The following is a 20,558-nucleotide window of genomic DNA, read 5'->3' as shown; positions in this document are numbered from 1 at the left end:
CTATGGAGGTATTTTTGTCATGTCGAATGTATTAATAATGCCATCAGAATGCAACCAAAGCACAGGACAGCAATAAGTAGATGTCTATAAATAATTGTAAATCATACAAAATAAACGCCATGATGACTAGATTTTATACAGAGCTCACTATGATTTTGTTTCTCCTTAGAGTTTTTTATTGAGACTTCATAGCCCAGCCACTTTTCTGGTATCGGGTGGTCTTCTGTAGGTCTTGTGTTCACGAAATGAAAAGAACAAACATACGGTCGTTTCGGTGGTTATGATATATGTCACCAAGCAGCAGCAGCGCCGCGTCAGACACGTTTGGTGTGCAGAGATATAGAAAACGCCACGCAACAGAAACGCCAAGTAAATCTTTCTTTTGTACCAGTTATTATGACAACCTCTAACTGCACAAACAATCCCGGTCTTCCTTGAAGCCATAACGATGAGTTAGTTGTTATGAATACTTGTTTGATTAACCGCTACGGTGAGCTCGCCAGTAACCGGAAGTGCCTGACCGGAAGTCTCGCACAAAATACCGTCAACTGGCTGCGTCCGTATTTCCGTTAAAAATAAGGTGAATACATCAACACAGACTGAACCACAAATTCAGATTTTGTAACTCACAAACTCCAACTTCATGTTTATGTAAGACAATAATGTTTAGATCAGTTATTCACATGATATGAATGTTGAGGAGAACGGGGTAATTTCTCAGAATTGGTTTATTAAGTAACTTTGGTACATAACCAGAACCTAAATATTTCTATAAGAAAAAAGATTATACTAGTTCACTGAACACGTGTTGACGTATTATGTGGGTGCCACAATGGTAATACCATTTAGTCAAAAACTCAACAACAACAAAAAAAAGCTCTTTGGCTGAACATGATTCAGTCATGGACTGTGGTTCCATGTGATTTAAATTAGTAAACCCCAATAGAATCAACCATACAACTAACTAATTAGAATCAATAGTGTTAATTTAACATGAATGAATGGTTTTAGTTTAATTTAAAGAAATGGTTTTCATTTAAATGTAATTTAAATAATCCTACAATTAATGCTTCTTGTTTAGTCCTGTGATTTATATAACATTTCTTATGTGTTCAGTGTTGGCAGTCCAGATGTGATACTGGTTTCATCCAGAGCACTACCATAGTGTTTTTATTTATTTATTTATTATTTATTATTATTTATTATTTATTTAAATTGTTGTTAGCAGGTCCTCAATTAAGCACAAAGCTCAACACTTCACCACAATGGTAACCACCAAAACCACTAACATAACAGAAACATTTAAATGCCATCATAATAGAAAGTTAAATATTAACAAGTCTCAGCATTTTCTCATCTTGCCAAAAATGCATAAAATAACACTTTATTTCAACATTTACTCTCCCAGTTCAGCCCCTTTGCAAAGCATGATGAGAAGTGAAAGTCCTGTTTGATTGGGTTTTACAGTACAAAACTGTACAAGTGTTGAAAATGGGCTGTTAATTAGCAGAAATTGCTTACCATGCAAAATATTGCTCAGAATGCATTGTTTTCAGTAGGCCCTACATCACTGTTTTAAAGGGGTGGTATAATGCCCTTTTCACAAGATGTAAAATAAGTCTTTGATGTCCCCAGAGTGTGTATGTGAAGTTTTAGCTCAAAATACCCCACAGATATTTTTATATAGCATGTTAAAATTGTCAATTTTTGAGGGTGAGCAAAAACGCACCATTTTGTGCCTGTTCCTTTAAATGCAAATGAGCTGTTGCTTCCGGCACAGAGGGTGGAGCTACAACAGCTTGCACTCACACAGACATGCACTAAAAATTTCAAAAACTTTTAGCCTTTTATGTTCAAACCGGATTCAGACAATGATGGAGAGACTCAAGAAGAAGTGACAATATGTAGAAAGCAACAGGACATTTCTGTATGGTTAGTTGATGAATTTATGTAGCTTATATGTAGTTATCTTCTAGTCATTGATTAGCATATTCTGTCTTGATAATCTATTGATAGTGTTCAGGGGGTGGGGTTTATGTAAATTCTATGGTTGGTGATGTCACTAACCCGGGAGGAATGTCCTGTAGTCCCAACCAGCCGTTTGTTGTAGTCCTTAAAAAGTGATTTATTTAAAAGCAAATATCTCCCTTTGCTTTGAACTTTGAGCATTGTAACTTTGCAGATGTTGTTTATGCTCAAACAGCAATATTACACACTAACGTAAGTTAAATAGTGAAATCATAATCAACCAATTTAATAGAAAAACAGCATGTTGCTGGCCGTTTTTTATAGCAATTTTTTACAATGTGGGGAAACCAGGAGTATGACGTAAGAGGGAATCCGTAATTGAATCAAACATCTAATAAATAAAGCAAGACAACAGAATGCAATATTACCGAAGTATTCATCAAATGCCATGTTAATTATTTACAGCAATAATCTGACAAAAATTCGATCTCAAACCAATTAACTCTACTTATAAAGTTATTGTGACGTTTATATTGTTGATCCAATGTGTTTTGAATTACGGATGTACGATAAACTTTCTGGAAGCAGTCATGACTAGCTAGTTGGTTTCTCCAACGATGTGGTACAAAAGTTGAATAGCATATTAAGGGAACCCGTTACGCACCCCAGGTTTGGAACAACATGAAAGCTAGAAAAATGTTCATTTTTCAAGAGGTCCTTGCTGCAGCCTGTATAGCACGATGACGTGGATCAGATCCGACACGTACTGGACGCGCATGCGCGACGTTGTGTTTTGGTCTGTACAAATAATTAAAAAAAAAAACCCTGTTAATTTAAGTTAAATATAAATGATCACTTGAGTGACAACTGCGTGATCTGACTGCTGTGATCAGTTTGCATATTAAACTCAAATTCAGTTTTTTTTTTTTATGTATGTACATCATGGCATCATGGCATCATGTACATAAAACTCCGTCGCTATAGAAACAGAGACGCTAAAATGCAATCATGCAATGAGCTTCTCTACTACTTATTGTGAAATTGATTTCTTTATATTTGATATTAGAATTATCCATACTGCAAAATCCTTATGTTTTTATTCAACTATGTGTGGGCCTAATGAAAAATACGGGACAAATCCCGTCCCTTATTGATTTGATACGGGACGCATCATCTTACTTGTAAATTCGGGACGATTCCGTATTTTAAGGGACGGGTGGCAAGAGGAACCTTATGTACAGATCACTGTGGAAAAAATAGTATAGCCATTAAAAAAGGAACTCTTACCAGGCAAAATATCATTAAGCACTTTTTTTTTCTGACAAGATTTAGTTTCTTGATGCTGTTATTATTTTTGCATTTTCCCTTGAATGTGTACTGGTATTTTAAGTTGTTTACAGACCGTATTGTATTGTAGGCCTAACGTTACCTCTAGGATTAAAATTACAGAGACAATTACTTGACTCATTTTTGCTTCCACTCAACAGCAAATATGACCTGAATAAAATAAAATGTTCTGTATATACACGCATTAAATCCATCACATTTAGGTTTAAAATCATGTTATTTAAAATGTTGTAAAATTAACTATTTTGCATGTATGTAGAGAGAAACTAGGAAAGCATCACATTTATGTAAATAATTACTTATTCATCAATAATTATTTATTACTATTTATCAGTAGGCCACTACTACTACACAGGTTAGAACATCATCTCAATACAATATTGAGCACATGTCACTTAAGACCAGCGCATGCGAATGCAAATTATAACCCAAACACACCTCCATCCAGTACGTATTGGATCATCCAGCTACGTCATCGTGCTACAAGCTGCAGCGAGGGGAGTCTCGAAGTACCTGTTTAATTTTCATAATGCATTTTAGCTCATATTCAGTTTCATTCATTTGTTTCATTTGTTCACATTACATAACTTGTTACAGAGACAACAAAGCAAATTAATCTTTCTCAATGGGTTTTAATTAAGGTCTGTATAGCCTACTTTAGTCTTATAAAGTGTGTGTTTTTAATAGTCTGTTACATAAATTGGCATGGTTCGGTGATGGATATTTCAGGGTAGTGCCAGACATGTGTTTAATACTGTCTATCAAACTGAAAACAAACTAACTCATTCTCACAGCTAGATTTTATTTTGTCTCAGTCTAGATAAAAAACTCTTCCTTTGTAAGAAAGCAACCTGCCCCTCGTGAAACAAAACTTTCAGCTGAAAAATGCATGCATCTGTTTGCCAAAAGCTTAAATGTGAACTATTAAGACAAGAACTTACGTAAATAAACTTTTCCTCTCTGCTCTGCTCTTATGGTTGTTGAAGTAATTGTGAATGATATTAAAAACATTGCAAGGTGAATATGCCTACTCTTGTAACAAAATTTTATGCTGACAATGTAGTGTAGCTAAAATGGACTTTTATGTCTTATTTTATGATGGATTGTAATCTACAATTAAATGCACTGTAAAATCTGTGAGGATTTTCAATCAGCCAGCCATCAGGATGTTCAAACCTCTTCTCCGAAATGAAAAAAGCTAAAGGTAACTGGAGGTATTAACACATTAGGCTGGCGATGCTTTGTTTGTTTGATGTAATGAATAGCTACAGTTTTCAATGAAAGTCACAATAGTGGTGTAAATTGTAAGCATAATGGTGTTATTTGCAGCTTACTGTCACGACAGATATTGATTTGCCACGGCATTTGAGTGTGAAACTTTATGATTACCTTTCTCATTTTTTTCTTGCAGTATGTTATTTTTATCCTTGTGTAAGTTGTTTAAACCCTTGATCATCAAGACATTGTTATATGGTTTGAGAAAAGGATTCTGAATATTGTTAACACCCCTCAACTTGAAAGAGGAGTGCACTGAGCCAGATAATTCTCACATTTCTCTGTCTCATTTATCGGCGGCTCTCTCTCTCCCGCTCATGCTCCATTTTCTTTGCCTAAAGATAAGAGAGAGTGCTGTCAGCTCAAGCTATCTGCAGGTGTTTGTTTCACATCTCAGCTGACAGATGGCTTCTGCCTTGTGGGCCTTCACTGGATTTGGATGGGTAGAAATGAGGAGGGAGGAATGATTTGAGGGCTCATGCATATAACAATCAGTGTCACTCCAATGAAAAGAAAATCAAAGAGAAAAAGACAAAAGAGATATTTACTTGAACTTGGGCCCTATCTTACACCCGGGGCAATGCAGCGCCAAGCGCATGCAAGTGTTTTTTGCTAATTTCAGTCCGAAGCAGTTATCATTTTCACGTCCTGCGCCACGTTGTTTAAATAGCAAATGCATTTGCACCCATTTGTGCGCCCATGGGCGTGCTGGTCTGAAAACAAGGTGTGTTCTGGCGCATTGTTGGCGCGTTGCTATTTTGAGGCAACAGAAATAGACTGCGCCATTGACCAACTGAAACCTGGTCTAAAGTCAATGGCGCAATATATATATTTTTTGTTATTTAAAGAGCGCATTAGTAATCTGCCATGGAGCGAGCGCAACTGGCATTTAAAGGGAATGGGAGATGAGACTCTGATTGGTTTAACGCACGTAAATCCCAAAACACACCCATTACTCATTAAGAGAATAGGGACAACCCTTTTAGTCGTTAAACTAGCAAAAGTGGATTCGACACGTCCTGAGTGAACTTGCGCCCTGCGCTTTAGACCATGTGCTTAGATCGTTAAAATAGGGCCCTTAGTCTTATAATAAAATGTATTTTTTGATTAAAAGCAATATTAACATGATGTATCCATTCTTAGGATATATTTATATGGGCTGAACGATCGAAATTATCGAAATATCGCAAATGTGAATTACGATTACGATAACTGAATGATTTTAATACTTCAAAAGATTACGAAAAGTCTAAATTTTAGATCGACGCAGACAGTAGAAAATAGACTGCAGATGACTGTTACATACGTATGACTTGCTTAATGTTATCGGGCGCAATAAGCGAAGTACTCGTGCGTAATTTATGTATACTTGGATAGCGCATGATCCCATGTACAGTAGCCTATGTAGTTCTCTTCCGCAGCTTATATGGCCAAAAACACACAAAATTGCCAAAATGCCCATCTTGGTGAGTATAGCCTATTCACGTAAACACAGTCAGTCTTAAGCCGGGTTCACACTGTACGACAAATGTAGAAAATCCTAAAAAATCCCCCTGAAATCTTTGCTCGCTCGTTTGACTTGTTCGCCGACAACCAATTAAGGACCTTTGCGATAATTTTTTTTTACGAAGTTCTGACGGTGTCAGAAGATTTGACGCACAGTCCTGCAGTGTGGCTTCTTCTTTGATAACCTTCAAATTAAAAACCGATAGGGGTGCAGACAGAACCTTATGACGTAATTAGGTTCACGGACCCTCCACAAACGTCTTCGTTTGTTTTTTCATTTTTCTTTTCAAGACAAGCCATGATCAAAATGAATGCTAGATATTGTGTTTGCTAGCCACCATTTCTATCCCGTATGTAAATGCTGCTTATATATAGTTTTAACTGTGGTTATCATGATCTAAATATATGCTACTATGGAAGTATAATGGTTAATTTTAACAAAACTCAAAACAGTCAGAATATTTAAATTTTACCATATAAAAATTAGGCTGTTTAAATATTTACATATGTTACTGTTTTTGTTGATGGTACAATATGTATTTTTTCGCCGCTAGGGGTCGCTAACCTCTTCAAAACAATAACAAAGGCGTAGATTGATGACAGTGAATGAGCTTGGAATCATGGAACATGTCGTCATGCCGATGGTCTAATAATGTTTATGGATGAGTGAATACATTCATGTTTTTTAACATGACTGTGGTATGAAGCAGGGCGCGATTGCTAATGAGAGACAGATCAGCGCCACACTCGCGAGTCCCAGGGGATATAAAGGAATGAGGACATTTCATTCTACCGAACTACCTGCAAGTGCTGAATTACTACTCATACAGATCAGTTTATTTAATGAATTAAAATTATAAGGTAATGCAGTGCTGTTTCACTTAGTCTACACTATCATACTAAACTGCATTTGAGTGTGTTGAAAGTTATAATGTTATTCTATGTGTTAGTTTGTTGGCTATATGAGACTAGAAGTAAGCTAGATCAACATTAGAATACTGATCATATTCTAACATTTCATCATGTTGAGCTATATAACACTGATTCATTTTATGTACATTTGCTCACCTGTCTAATAAAGCACATGTCAAGTCGAAGTTTGCTGCGAAGCTCTTGGCACACCGCCACGCCGATATTGATCCTCGTTTTATTTCTCCTTTTGTCCCAAAGGCTGCTTGCCATGGTCCATAATGTTTGAACGAAACAACAACACCGTGCCGCTAGACGTTACACAGTTGTCCACATCTGTTGCCATGGTTACTATGGCAGTACGAGCGGAAACCAGGGATAACGCAGATATTACGTCATTGACAGGCGACAAGGGACGGGCACTATTTAAAATTGTGAATTTCTCTAAATTTACAAATTCTTGGAAACATTTAGGATAATGTAAGTATACAATTGAACAAAATATATAACACTGTGTAAGTGGTTTTTGGATATTTTAATACAAAAGTCTTACATATTGCACCTTTAATGAACATAAATTTACAGCTGCATCCTAACTCAAGCTACAACTACTGTCAACTCAAGCTACTGGCAAATGTGCATTTCTAAGAGACAAAACATGTAATATTATTAATATTGCAGCCTGATCTGCTAACTGTGCTGAAGATACATATCATCAAAGTCAGACAACACAAACCTGTTTCATGACTTGAAACAATTTTACCCGTTACCACATGCAGAAACTAAGAAATTATTTTTTCTGTTAAAGCTACACTGTGTAATTTTTTAAGTTGATTCTTAGCAAAAAACACTTTGTTCTTTCAAAATGATATGTGCTCATTAATGTGTAATTACTTCTACCAACTAATCAAGTATTCTCGTAAGCGTAGAATCTGCCATTCAGAATACATACGAGCCAGTCGCTCGAATGGCGGCAGCATGTTGCGCCTCCATCTTGAAAATACATTAGCCAAAAAGGGACATACCTGGAAATTCAAGCTTCGCCTTTCGCGTTTTTACACTCAGTGGCACCGTGACGAATGCGAGGGGGAGATTACTCGCGACTGCCGGCAGATTTGAAATAATACGGCCACCGTAGGAGTTAAAACGCCCTCGGAATGGGAGGGGCTAGAAAGTAATATTCAGTTGGTAGTCATAAACAATTGCACCGCTAGATGGGAGAAAATCCTACACAGTGTAGCTTTAAGATATTTATTTTAAGGGAAAATAACTACAATTAACCACAATTAAGGGTCTGGTTTATACAACTTTCACAATATCGACTGATATGAAAAAGTTTATCGTGAATTTTTTTTTTTTGCCATATCGCCCATCCCTACATGGCTTACAGCAGGGATCATGTTCGTACAGTCTGACAAGCAACAGTTGTAAAGGATTATTATTGTCACGTCTTGTTTTGGTCATGTCTCATGTCTTTGTCATGTTTCCTGTTGTCATGTGATTCTTTGTTATAGTCATGTGATCCTGCCATGTGTTCCCTTGTCTGATGTCTCATGTTGTCATTGGTTCATTGTTTCACTGTTGGCAGGACTGGTGTCCCTTGTCTAGTCATTAGTTCTTGTGTATTTGAGCCCTCATGTTTGCCATGTGTCCTTGTCAAGTATTGTTTCCTGTAACCGCTGTTGGTAAGCTCCATGTCATGCCTATGTTCTTGTTTTGTGTTTCACATTTTTGTAAATAAACTGCATTTGCCTTCAGTGGACAATCATTACAATTAAAAATCGTACAGTGTGCACCTGGCTTTAAACAGTTGAGAAAGAAAGTGCACGTGTAACAATATATTGGATCCGTGCAGCTCTAATAAACTTGCTTCCATCTGTGTGATTAATGTCAATCAAACAACAAAAGACAAAGAGAAAATCACTCACTGCTCTTGACTGAATAAATTTTGTAGCTTTAATAAGAATCAGTGTATATTTAATTAATACAGTAAAGACTAAGCTGTGTTTAATTTTTAAATTGGATTCAGTTTCTGTTGTTAAATAAACCACCGGTTATACTTACAGTAAAATGACACTTGCTACAGTAAAACAAGTTGTAGGGATGCTTCTAGAATGTGAAACAAGTATATTGATTATAACTTTTTCAGTTTCAAAAAATGTCAAAAAAAAAAAATATTTAAATATTATTTAAGTGTATTTTACACACTTAAAGCATGATGCTATCGGATATTGAATATCGCATTATTTAACGAGTTATCGCATATAGCATTTTCTTCAATATCATGCAGCCCTATATATATATATATAAAGGTTTTGGGGATAAATACGATTATTTTAATTTAAAAAAAGTAGCTTATGCTCACCAGGGCTGCATTTATTTGATCAAAAATACAGTATAATAAGTAATATTGTGAACAATGGTAATATTGTACACAACCTTGTATATTATAATGTAATGTATATAATGTAACATTTTAATCAAGTCAAGGGTAACGCAAAAGTATAATGGATTGTGAATAGTCTGTGAATAGTAAACCTTTTCAGTCAATACATTTGTTCCCTTTTTAATAGATTACAGAAGACCGGTACATTTTTTCATTCATGTACATGAAATTCATGCGTTTGTTAGATTCTTTTATCCTGAAAGCATTGGTTTTACCAGTATGCGTTCCCTGGGAATCAAATCCACTTTGGCGTTGCTAGCACCACACGATACTGTTCAGGCAGCAGAAATGTTTCCTACTGTCTCTTTAGGTCTAATCCCTCATGCTGTTGTCAGGCAGGGAATGGAAAGGAGAGGTTCATTTATAGCAATGCATTTATTTCAGAGTTAGTTGAATTAGATGGTGAAGACTGATGTGGTTCTTCATTAGCATCAACAGGGACATAGTAAGTATGTTAGTTTTATGTTACAGTGTGCCTTAATAACAGACACTATAATCTTTGTGATACTGAAAAAGTAGTAAAGATTGTGAGAGAACATTGAGTCAACATTGAAACAGCATGGTCCGCAGGTCTCATATAACATTCCTTATGGAACAGTGAAAGAGAAGCCCCTCTAATGGCCTTCTATCTGGAGTAAAAGGCAACAACTCTTATTTTCACATAATGAACCGGAGAGCTGCCTTCCCCCTTCTAGTTAGAAAGTGACTTGCTTCATACAACCAGCAGCATTTGCAAATCAGATTGAATGTTCCCATGCAGAGGTGAAAAAACATTTTTCTTTTTCCAGTCTGAGTGTTGGATTCTGTGTTCTAGATCTCTAATGAGATCTCATCTCATTCCCTGGGGAAGAACAATTGAAATGCCCTTGCAAAGTAGCATCCAACTCATAATGAGACGAGTATTTTTCACCAGTGAAAAGTAAAACTGCAGAAACTATTGGATGCATCAAGGTTCCTTTTGTATCTGTCCATTCTGCATTCTTTTAAAGGAATTGCATTAGTTTTACTTTGAGGAATGATTTCATGCAGTCTGTTCAAGAGCACATGCTTCATGTGTGGGTCATTCTAGAACTACAATACTTTGCAATCCCAGAATTAAAGAATTGACATTGTTTTTCTTTGATTTATTAAGTAGTTGAACAAATACTTTGAAAGAGTGACATGACATATTACAAGATTTTTATGATTTTTATTTATTGTATTTGAATGTCCCCACACAGCAGTTTTTACAGTTAATTATTATTAAATAAATAATATATATTGTACAATGGGGCTAAAGGCACACCTTAAGAAAAAAAATAGCTTTTCGCTACTTCCATAGTGTATGATTGCAGAAAGAAAATAAATGTTTGTATTGAACATTTATGGAGCAACATATTTTGTGTGAAAATAAATCATAAAAGTGGTTAGTTTGTTTAAAAATCGTATAAATGTATGAAGTGGCAAGGCTCACCAGCATTAGGCAAAAAGCACACATTATTGAAACAAATAGCCTACATTAGCTAAAATAATGTTTTAATAATGCCTTAGTTAATACTTGTTCAAAACAATCACTTTAGCAAAGTTTGTACTATTTTCTGTTTTTTTTTTTTTAATAAATATACTGTTATTAAAATGTTAATATAAAAAATATATTTTAAAAATACACACTGTAAAAAATGATTTGTTAGTTTGACTAAAAAAAGTAAGTTACCTGGTTGCCTTAAAATTTTGAGTTCATTGAAACTAAAAATGTGAGTTTTTACAACAAGTGATTTTGTTGTTTCAACTATTATTTTGTTATTTGAATCAAAGATTATTTTTTAACTTAACGTTGTTTTGTTGTCATAACTTAGGATTAAATATTGTATCAACTTATTCAAGCAATCAAAGGGATTAAGTTAACTTACAAATTTAAGTTCACTCAACTTAATTTAATATTATATGAACAAACTATTTTAAGTTAACTCAACGTAATCTTAACTACATATAGTTTGTTGTAACAATTAACTAAGAAGTTTACACGGTTGCCTTAAAATTATGAGTTAAGTCAACTTCAACACAACTTAACATGACAAAAGTTTTTTTGTTAAAACAAATTCTGGAATAACAGAGCACAAATAAACCATAACTTTAACATTTATTATAACATTCACAAAAATATCAATTCATTGAATTGTCTGACAAGTATATCTTAGTATAAATGAGTAGGCCTATGACAGAATTAACTGCTGTTTGAAAAAAAAAACATTACAACAACAGGATACAAGCTGCTGCTATAAATAAAGCATGTGTGAGAATAAACAAATGTCAGTGTGATGACATTAACATCAGCTTGAATTAAGTGCAATAGAATTAAAAACAAAAAACCCATTTAATGAACATTACACATGAAAATCATTTGCTCAAAACAATATTTTGTCTGTTCAATAAAACAAAACAAGTATGGAGTATGCGAGTATGCACAACCTCATAAAGTGAATGAAATGAGAAAACTGTTGACAAGCAAACCACAAAATATCAGGCCACTATTCATAACAAAAATCAACGAATATTAAAAAGCATTTCTCAAACAGCATTTAAAGGGTTAGTTCAGCCAAAAATGAAATTTGTCATAACTCACCCTCATGTCGTTCCAAACCTGTAAGACATTAATTCGTCTTTGGAACACAAATTAAGATATTTTTAATGAAATTTGAGAGCTTTTTGTCCATCCATTGACAGCCTATGCAACTACCACTTTCAAGCCCCAGAAATGTAATAAAGACATCATTGAAGTAATCCATGTGACCCCAGTGGTTTAACCTCAAGTTTATGAAGCGATGTGAGTGCTAGTGCAAAAATAAAAATATTTACAAAATATTAATCTATCAATCAAACGGTTTTTTTTTGTGCAAAGAAAGCACTCACTTCATAAACTTGAGGTTAATCCACTGGAGTCTAATTGAACTCCAGCTTAATTGAAAAGATTATTATTGCAGCTTCCATAGACATCAGTTTATGGAATTTGCAAACTATAAAGGTGTTTTGTCTTTATGTACTTAATTTAAATTGAAACCTAAAATAAACATTATGTTGCTGAAAACTCTGAATAGTTGATCTTTTGCTCCCTTGTGGCGTCAGGCCTGACTGCTAACTCTCACCTTTCTGTCTCTCTCTCTCTCTCTGTCTCTGTCGCTCTCTGTCTCTCTGTCTCTCTCTGTCCGTCTGTAGAGGAGTTGTACGTGTAGATGTTAATCTACAGGATGTGGACATTGACCAGTGCTCCAGCAGTGGCTGGTTTGCAGGAACTCACCGCTGTAACTTGACAACTATGGAGGTGAGTGTGAAATCTCATCCATAACAGGATCAGATGAGAATATAAGCATCACAAAAACAATCAAAGGCCCGGTTCCACACACAGGGCTTAGATTAAGCCAGGATTAGGCCATTTAAGTTCAATTAAGACATAGCTTTCATAAACATCCCTTAGAACAAAAACATCATCTTGAGACAAAACAGTGGCACTGACATATTTTAAGATATCTTCGTGCAAGTTGCTTTCAGTGAAAACAGCTCAATAATGCATTATAGTCTGGGACTATCTTAAGCCTTGTCTGTGAAACTGGGGGAATGTGTTTGGCTCAGGACCCAGATTCGCATTAGTCAGAAGTAAATAAGTAAACAAAAATGAAATGTATTATTAATATCATAATTATTATTCATTAAGCCAGTAATTCACAAACATGCAAAATGGTCAACACAAATCATATCAATATATTCTAGATGATATTTTGGTGCAGAAATGAAAGTAATTTGGTATTTATGTGTGCATTAAATCACAGATAACAAAATGTGAATGTGTTGTGAGCATACAAAACATTGTGTAATATATGTGAGCATTTTGTTGGATGCAATGTTTGCATTTAACATTGTTTTTCCCTACTGTGTGTGACCTTATCAGAACACACCTATGCTTAAAGCTTTTTAATTTCATATTGTCCCTGATGTAAGACTTTCCGGCATCAATTCTCCTTTCTAATTAATTGGACAGAGTGCAATGATATTTGTGTTTGCTCAAGTGGGATTGTTTTCATTGTTCTTTTTTTTTTTTTTCACTGCGAAATATAAATGTGGGATTTATCACATCCTTCTATAGTAATCTGTGTTGGAAGTTGCTCTGCAAGAGCTAATTAGACTATCCGAGCTGTTCTGCCTGGGTGCCAGTGAGAGTCTGGGCCGGCTTGGATGTTTCTGGAAGTTGCACTTGTACGCTAAATCACATCATTGTGTGGGTTTATGCATTATGTCATTGCACAAGTGCTGAACATAAAGTGGTGTGAAAAGCACAAATACTGGACCACAAAACCAGTCACATGGGTCAATTTTTTGAAATTGAGATGTATACATCATCTGAAAGCTGAATAAATGAGCTTTCCATTGATGTATGGTTTGTTAGAATAGGACAATATTTGGCTGAGATACAACTATTGAAAATCTGGAATCTGAGGGTGCAAAAAAATCGAAACATTGAGAAAATCTCCTTTAAAGTTGTCCATTTATGTTTGCGATTGTGCTGCATTCACTCACAAAAATAAATGTTTTATATATTTATGGTAGGAAATTTACAAAGTATCTTCATGGAACATGATCTTTACTTATTATCCTAATGATTTTTGGCATAAAAGAAAAATCGATAATTTTGACCCAATACAATGTATTGTTGGCTATTGCCACAAATAAACCCGTGCGACTTATGAATGTTTTTTTGATCCAGGGTCACATATGGCATAGTCTCATTTTCAAGTAGCCTATACACAAATGTAACAAAATCCTTCTGTTTCTTTGAAACGTGCCATTTAAACCTTACCTAAACGAAACACTTAGTTTTCAGAAGCAGTAGCTCTTTCACAGTCCATACAATGGAAGTCAGTGGGGTTCATCAACTGTTTGGTTACCGACATCCTTCAAAATATCTTTTTCTGTGTTCAACAGAAGAAAGAAACTCATACAGGTTTGCAACAACATGAGGATGAGTAAATGATGACAGATTTTGCATTTTTAAGTGAACTATCCCTTTGATTTGTTTGAGACATGCCCTGCTTTGTATTTTTTGCATTACTCAAGTTATTTGTGTCACTTTCACACATAAAACTTATATAGCATCAATAAATAGATTTAAATAAATCTTTATTTTTCAACAAATGGTCAGAGTAAGGTACGTTTTAGAAAATGCTGATCTTCAATCTTAACTGATTTATTTTATTTTATAATAAAAATTAAACACATTTCAATAAGAAATAAATATTATTATTTTAAAAACCATAATGGGTAACAAATTTGGATGGCCAATTTAACATAAATGAATGTTATTCAGTAGGCGCTAGCTAGTTTTGTGACTAAATGGTTGTTTTTTAATTCATAAACTATGAAAATATTGCAGTTTCAAACTTCAGCTTCAAAATCTGCGCCAAACATTCCAAAAGAAATGCTTATACTGCATATATTCATGTAGTACTATCACAAATGTATGGTTCTTCTTCATGAGGTTTTAAGAACTTTGACACACTTCAAATAGTTAATTGTGATAGAAGATTTTAATATATGTAGCTGTAAGATGTCTACGTACACTGATTGTTCGATTTTTGTTCGATTTAAGATTTTGTCAGGCTACATTTTTTTCTTTAGTTATAATGAAGTAATATGTAGTTAGTAAGGTATATATTTTAAACTGATAAAGAAAAAGTACTGGTATCGAATTGGCATCGGTATTGACAGATACACATGATTGCGGTATTGGAATCAGCATCGGACATAGAAAGTGGTACTGAGCTATTACTAACAACAACAACAACAACAACAAAATCTTAAAAGTGATTGTACATAATAGTGTTTATTGTAACATGAAATATAAACAATCCACCTTTTTATGTAACCGTTACATCAAAAAAAAAAAAAAAAAGTGTTGAAAATGTTAAATAGCTCAAACCATGAGAAAATACAGCAGTCCATTACGGTACAAGGCTGTTCACACAGAACGTGTTCTCAGTCCATTTGTTTTTAATTATTATCTTATGTAAACGTGCTAAACTGGTCTCTTTACCAGCTGCGGTGCATCTCGCTGTCTTTTCAGCATCTTCTGGCATGCCAATTGTTAGATTTTGGTGTATTTGGCCGAGCAGTCATTTGGGTGGCTCGCCAATGTATTAGATTTATCCAATACATAAAATAAGTAAGCTTGACCAGAGTTCTTGTGGGGAGAATAATTTATTGAAGGTTTGTAGTGTAGCAGTCCTTCAGCAGCGATGTTAGCATGTCTCCCTTCAACAATCTTAACCCAAAGTTCTGTGTCTTGAGACAGAACTTTATACATGAAGACAAAAGGGCTACAAACACAGGGAAACTGTTAGGACCTCCCACAGGAGATCGGTCTATACTGACACTGTTTTCAGTTGATTAAATCTAAGTCACAATGTAGATGAATCTGATGACTGAAAATACAAAATCTTTCAATCCCTCATCTGATCATATTTGATCACATAAAAAAAGAAAAATAAAGAACATAAAACAAATAGATATCATGTATACAGCATGTTGCATACAGGCTCCAGTACTTAAAATGACAGGATAAGAGTTCATGGTGAAACTTTGCATCCTCTTGAATGCTTGAATCCTCTGGAAGATTTTATTTTGGAGTTGTGATCTTTTGGAGGTGGCGGAGAGTGTTGTGTTCTGTGTTTATTCATGAGTTTTCATCTTGGTGGCCAATGCAGTGCAGTCTAAACGTTGGATGTCTTTGCTCATCCTCTGGCACATTGGAACACCTGCAATCACACAAAAGACAAAAGGGAAACGTATCTTGCCAAGGAAAATATTTTAAACACATAATTCCTAACTGCCTGAAAAACTGTCCCTATTTAATATTGGCAGGGCACTACTGTGTTTATCAGTGGCTGTATGTTTATGTCTTCGTCCTCAGGCGACAAGCTAGAGCCTAAAAACCCTAGTCCTGCCATATCTGGACTCTGATAAACACTACTGCCGTCTATCCCTCATCTCTAGGCAGATGTTTCAAATCCCAATGGCTCACGTCGGTCCACTCATCTTTTCTCTGCACCTTAACTGCTTCATCAGTTACCATGAGATCATGAAGGCTTTCCCTCCTGGATTCTAATGGTGAAAATTGATTCTTGGCATTGTGTCCTACCAGGCTGAGTCTTTCATCAGTTTGGGCAAGGCTGTCAGATGTTAGGTTTTCATTGGACATGGGCCGGCCTGTGACATGTTCAAAAGGGCATAGCCCAATTTCCTTGTGGTCATCCTTACTGCATTGCTTGTCATTTTTGGATGCTTCATTTTGAATCAGTTTACATGGCAACATTAATTTACTAACTCAGCTTAGTTTTCAATCCTACATTCAAAACAAAACATTCACGTTTAGTCTAAGTTTCTTTGTTTCATTTCTAGAAAAGAAAACTCCTGATTGATAAGACTTGTTCAGTTCTTTCTGTGTCCTAACCTGAATTGGTTTAAATTAGTCCCTTAGACATTAGACTTTCAATCTTTCTGCATCTTTCATCAGAAGGCAAATAAACTTCTAGTTTCTAACACAATTAGAATGTTTAATTCAAATCTAAAATATTGGTTACTGAATTAGCACCCAGTCAAGAATTACCAATTCTTGCAGCAACATCAGTCCCAAACCTTATACAGTTTCTACAGTCTCTGGATGAACGGACTAAATTGTTTCTTTAACAATTCCTACAGATTCCAAAGAAAGGACCAAACTTATACTTTATTTCAATAGCTCCTACAATCCCATGAGAACGGACCAAACCTCTTTCTTAAATGATTCTTAGAGACTCAAGAGAACAGGGCCAAGTTATAAAACTTATTTCTATAGCTCCTACAGTTTCAGGAGAATTAACTAAATCATTTAACAGGTTCCTACAGACTCATGAAAAAGGCCCAAGCCTAAAATTCTCAACAATACACAGTATGTGTGACTACACTACAAATCTTTACTGGTCTATTATTATTCTTTTCAGAAGATGTTCTTTTAGAGAGCTGATAAGTTTCACTCACCAAATTAGGATATTTGAGACCGGATCCAGTTGATTCAAATAAATTGTGTCCACAGATGCAGTCTTTTGAACTTCAGATACTCGAAAACTATTCTGTTTACTTATTGTTGCAGCTGGTGAGTTCTTGGTTTACTCCTTGTTGCAGTTGGTGAGTTCTCTTCTTGTCAGTCTCTCCTGGCTGGCTCACCAAATTGTTAGATTTTGGTGTATTTGGCCGAGCAGTCGTTTGGGTGGCTCGCCAATGTATTAGATTTATCTGAAGATTTAACCTTATTTGAAGGTTTGTAGTGTAGCAGTCCTTCAGCAGCGATGTTAACATGTCTCCCTTCAACAATCTTAACCCAAAGTTCTGTGTCTTGAGACAGAACTTTATACGTGAAGACAAAAGGGCTACAAACACAGGGAAACTGTTAGGACCTCCCACAGGAGATCGATCTATACTGACACTGTTTTCAGTTGATTAAATCTAAGTCACAATGTAGATGAATCTGATGACTGAAAATACAAAATCTTTCACTATAATGTTATGTCATACATAAAAGAGCGTGTTTAAGAACCCTTTTGTTCCATTGCTCCAAATCTTGTTCCAAAGATTTGTTCCATTGCGTTTTACTCAGCAAAACTGTGTTTAAAAAAGATATTGGGATACCAAAGTGTTCCCTACTTGAGGATACATCGGTCGGTCAATTATATGATGGAAAATTGTGTGGACTGGACTGGGTTTGCAAGGCCCAATTGTTGTCTTGTGTAGAGGAGAATTTCCCAGTAAGATGTGATCCATTATATATGCAGTATAATGGATTTTCCTGGGCTTGCTAAATTATTGACCATGCTCCATGTCTGCGTGGTCCCACTCATGGGAAAACTGGAGGAAAAGCAGCAAGGAAATGCACAGCAGGTTTCACAAGCACAACACTTGCTCCCAACCACAGCAACTGAAGCAAAGTGATATTTGGAAGGCTTTCCTGTGTTTTTTTGAGAGAGAAGAAATACTTGTGTGCTGCCATCTGAGAAAGAGGCGAAAAGCAGCATGTGTGTGTGTGTGTGTGTGTGTGTGTGTGTGTGTTTGCGGAGAATCTATTTATAGCCTCATGTCTTCCTAAGACAGCAGGACCATGCCTCTTAAAATCTGTCCTGTCATTCAAGTTGAGCAACATCAGCTCGGGGCTTGACATTCGAAGGAGCGCATCCCCGAATGATATGCACTCAATGTCCCGCAATGACTTTCCTGAGGTGGATTAACCTGAGTAATGTTTTGAGTGGATGTTAGACTCTGTCAGTCTCTCTGTTACAGCTAGAGAATAAAGCTCTGGAGACTTGAGACAGAACATGTTTCCCAATTTCCTTTTTCTACTTCTTTGCTATTTCTTCCGCTACATTAGTTGTAATGGTAATGCTGTGCAGCACATATTATTTTATGTTTTTTTATAATTACTTTAAATATGTATTTTGTTTAAGTTGCTCTGATGTGTTTTTGTTAGTGGCTTTGTAGTATAGCTAATTTATCGGTAACACTTTACAACAAGGTTCAATTTGTAAACATTAGTTAACTACATAACATTAGTTAACATGAACATTAACTAATGGGACCTTATTTTAAAGTGTTGCCAATTTATCAAAAGAATAGTATGAGTAGTTTATCTACTTTTAAGTTATTTGAAGATTGTAGCTTGGCAAACTAAAGGATTAAAACACCATATTTTTAAAGTCACAGTAACTTCATAAAATAGTATTGTTCCATGAAATACAAAAAATACAACCTTATCATATAAAATTAAGATTATAAAACATCTTTCTGTCTTTTCAGCATCATGTGCCATGAGTGCTTCACTTTAAGATGTCATGTTACATTATAAGAGTGTTTTTCAACTGTGTTCTGTTTCATTTAGTTTTGCTCAGTTGTGACTGTCAGAAATGAACAATGCTTTAACTTTGTATTCGTGTATTCATTATGCAATGGCCAGTTGGCCCTAGAATAATTCAGGAAGCTCTGCATGGATGCACTGTGTAATTCAATACAATAGCAATTGCAAATTAAGTTGGCCGAACCCCTGGACATAATTGCTGATTCATCAAAACGGATGAATTTTGCACAATTCCTCTTTATAAAACTGAATATAAAGAAGTATTCTGGGGATGTCTGTTGAGAATATTTTCTTCCAAAGTGTCTAAGGTTAAGGTCGAGCTACTCCAGAAGGCGTATTTTGTTCTGATAAGACCATTGTGGTGTTGATTCACTCTCATGCTTTGGATCGATGTCCTTTTGCATCACACAACTTCTGTTGAGCTACAGATGGCCTTATATTTTCTGGTAAAATGTCCTGCTAAATCATATTTTATCACCAATTTATGCAGAAATCGAAATCCTGCAACCAGACTAGTGGTTCTCACCATGGGGCCGGCCGGGAATGACTTAAAATGATTTAAAACAAGACAAAACAAACATTAAAATGAGCTAAAACAACCAAAAATCATGAATATTTCTTATTTGTTTCAATTTAAAATGAATATTTATTTTGTGTAAATATCCCAAGCACTAAGCTATTTTATCGGGTGTAAATTAGTAAGTAAAAGTGAGTGAAAATATTCTTAAACGTCATTATCCTTAATCCTTATCCAGTAAATAATGAACAACTGCCAGTGCACAGTAAAATAATATTTTCATGATTTATCACAACTTTTTATATTTTGTCAAATCAACTTAGATAATTAATATGGTTCAGATAGCATAATATTTTGAGTTTTTATTTATTAAACCAATCTCCTTCATTGTATTAACTTAAAAAAATATATTTCAATGAACTCAAAATTTTAAGGCAAAATTTAGAAGTTTTTACAGTGTGGAAATGTCATGTAAATTCATTGGTTAAAAATAGTGAGAACATTCAGCTCTTAAAATTTAGGGAGTCCTGCGATTTAGTTTGTGGACAAGGGGGGGGCCTTGGAGTCAAAAAGGTTGAGAATTACTGTGTTAGACCACTGGTTCTAAAGCCAATGCTATGTTTACAAATGTTAAGAAAAAGCTGAAATGTCATGAGAAGCAGTTAATGGGTAGCTGAGAAACA

General features: G+C 35.2%; 1 protein-coding gene across 1 annotated transcript in view; it reads left to right on the top strand.

Moving 5' to 3' along the window:
• The window catches only part of gpr158b (G protein-coupled receptor 158b), a 58,937-nt gene that overhangs the window by 2,376 nt on the left and 36,003 nt on the right, over positions 1 to 20,558 (top strand). Inside the window, exon 2 of the mRNA XM_084121085.1 lies at positions 12,644 to 12,749. Within this exon, the coding sequence (XP_083977211.1) occupies positions 12,644 to 12,749 (106 nt within the window). The remainder of the gene's footprint in view (positions 1 to 12,643; positions 12,750 to 20,558) is intronic.

Source organism: Abramis brama, assembly GCF_963993115.1.
Source record: "Abramis brama genome assembly, chromosome: 7".
In the NCBI taxonomy this organism is placed as follows: domain Eukaryota; kingdom Metazoa; phylum Chordata; class Actinopteri; order Cypriniformes; family Leuciscidae; genus Abramis; species Abramis brama.
This window is presented reverse-complemented; position numbering and strand designations above follow the sequence as displayed.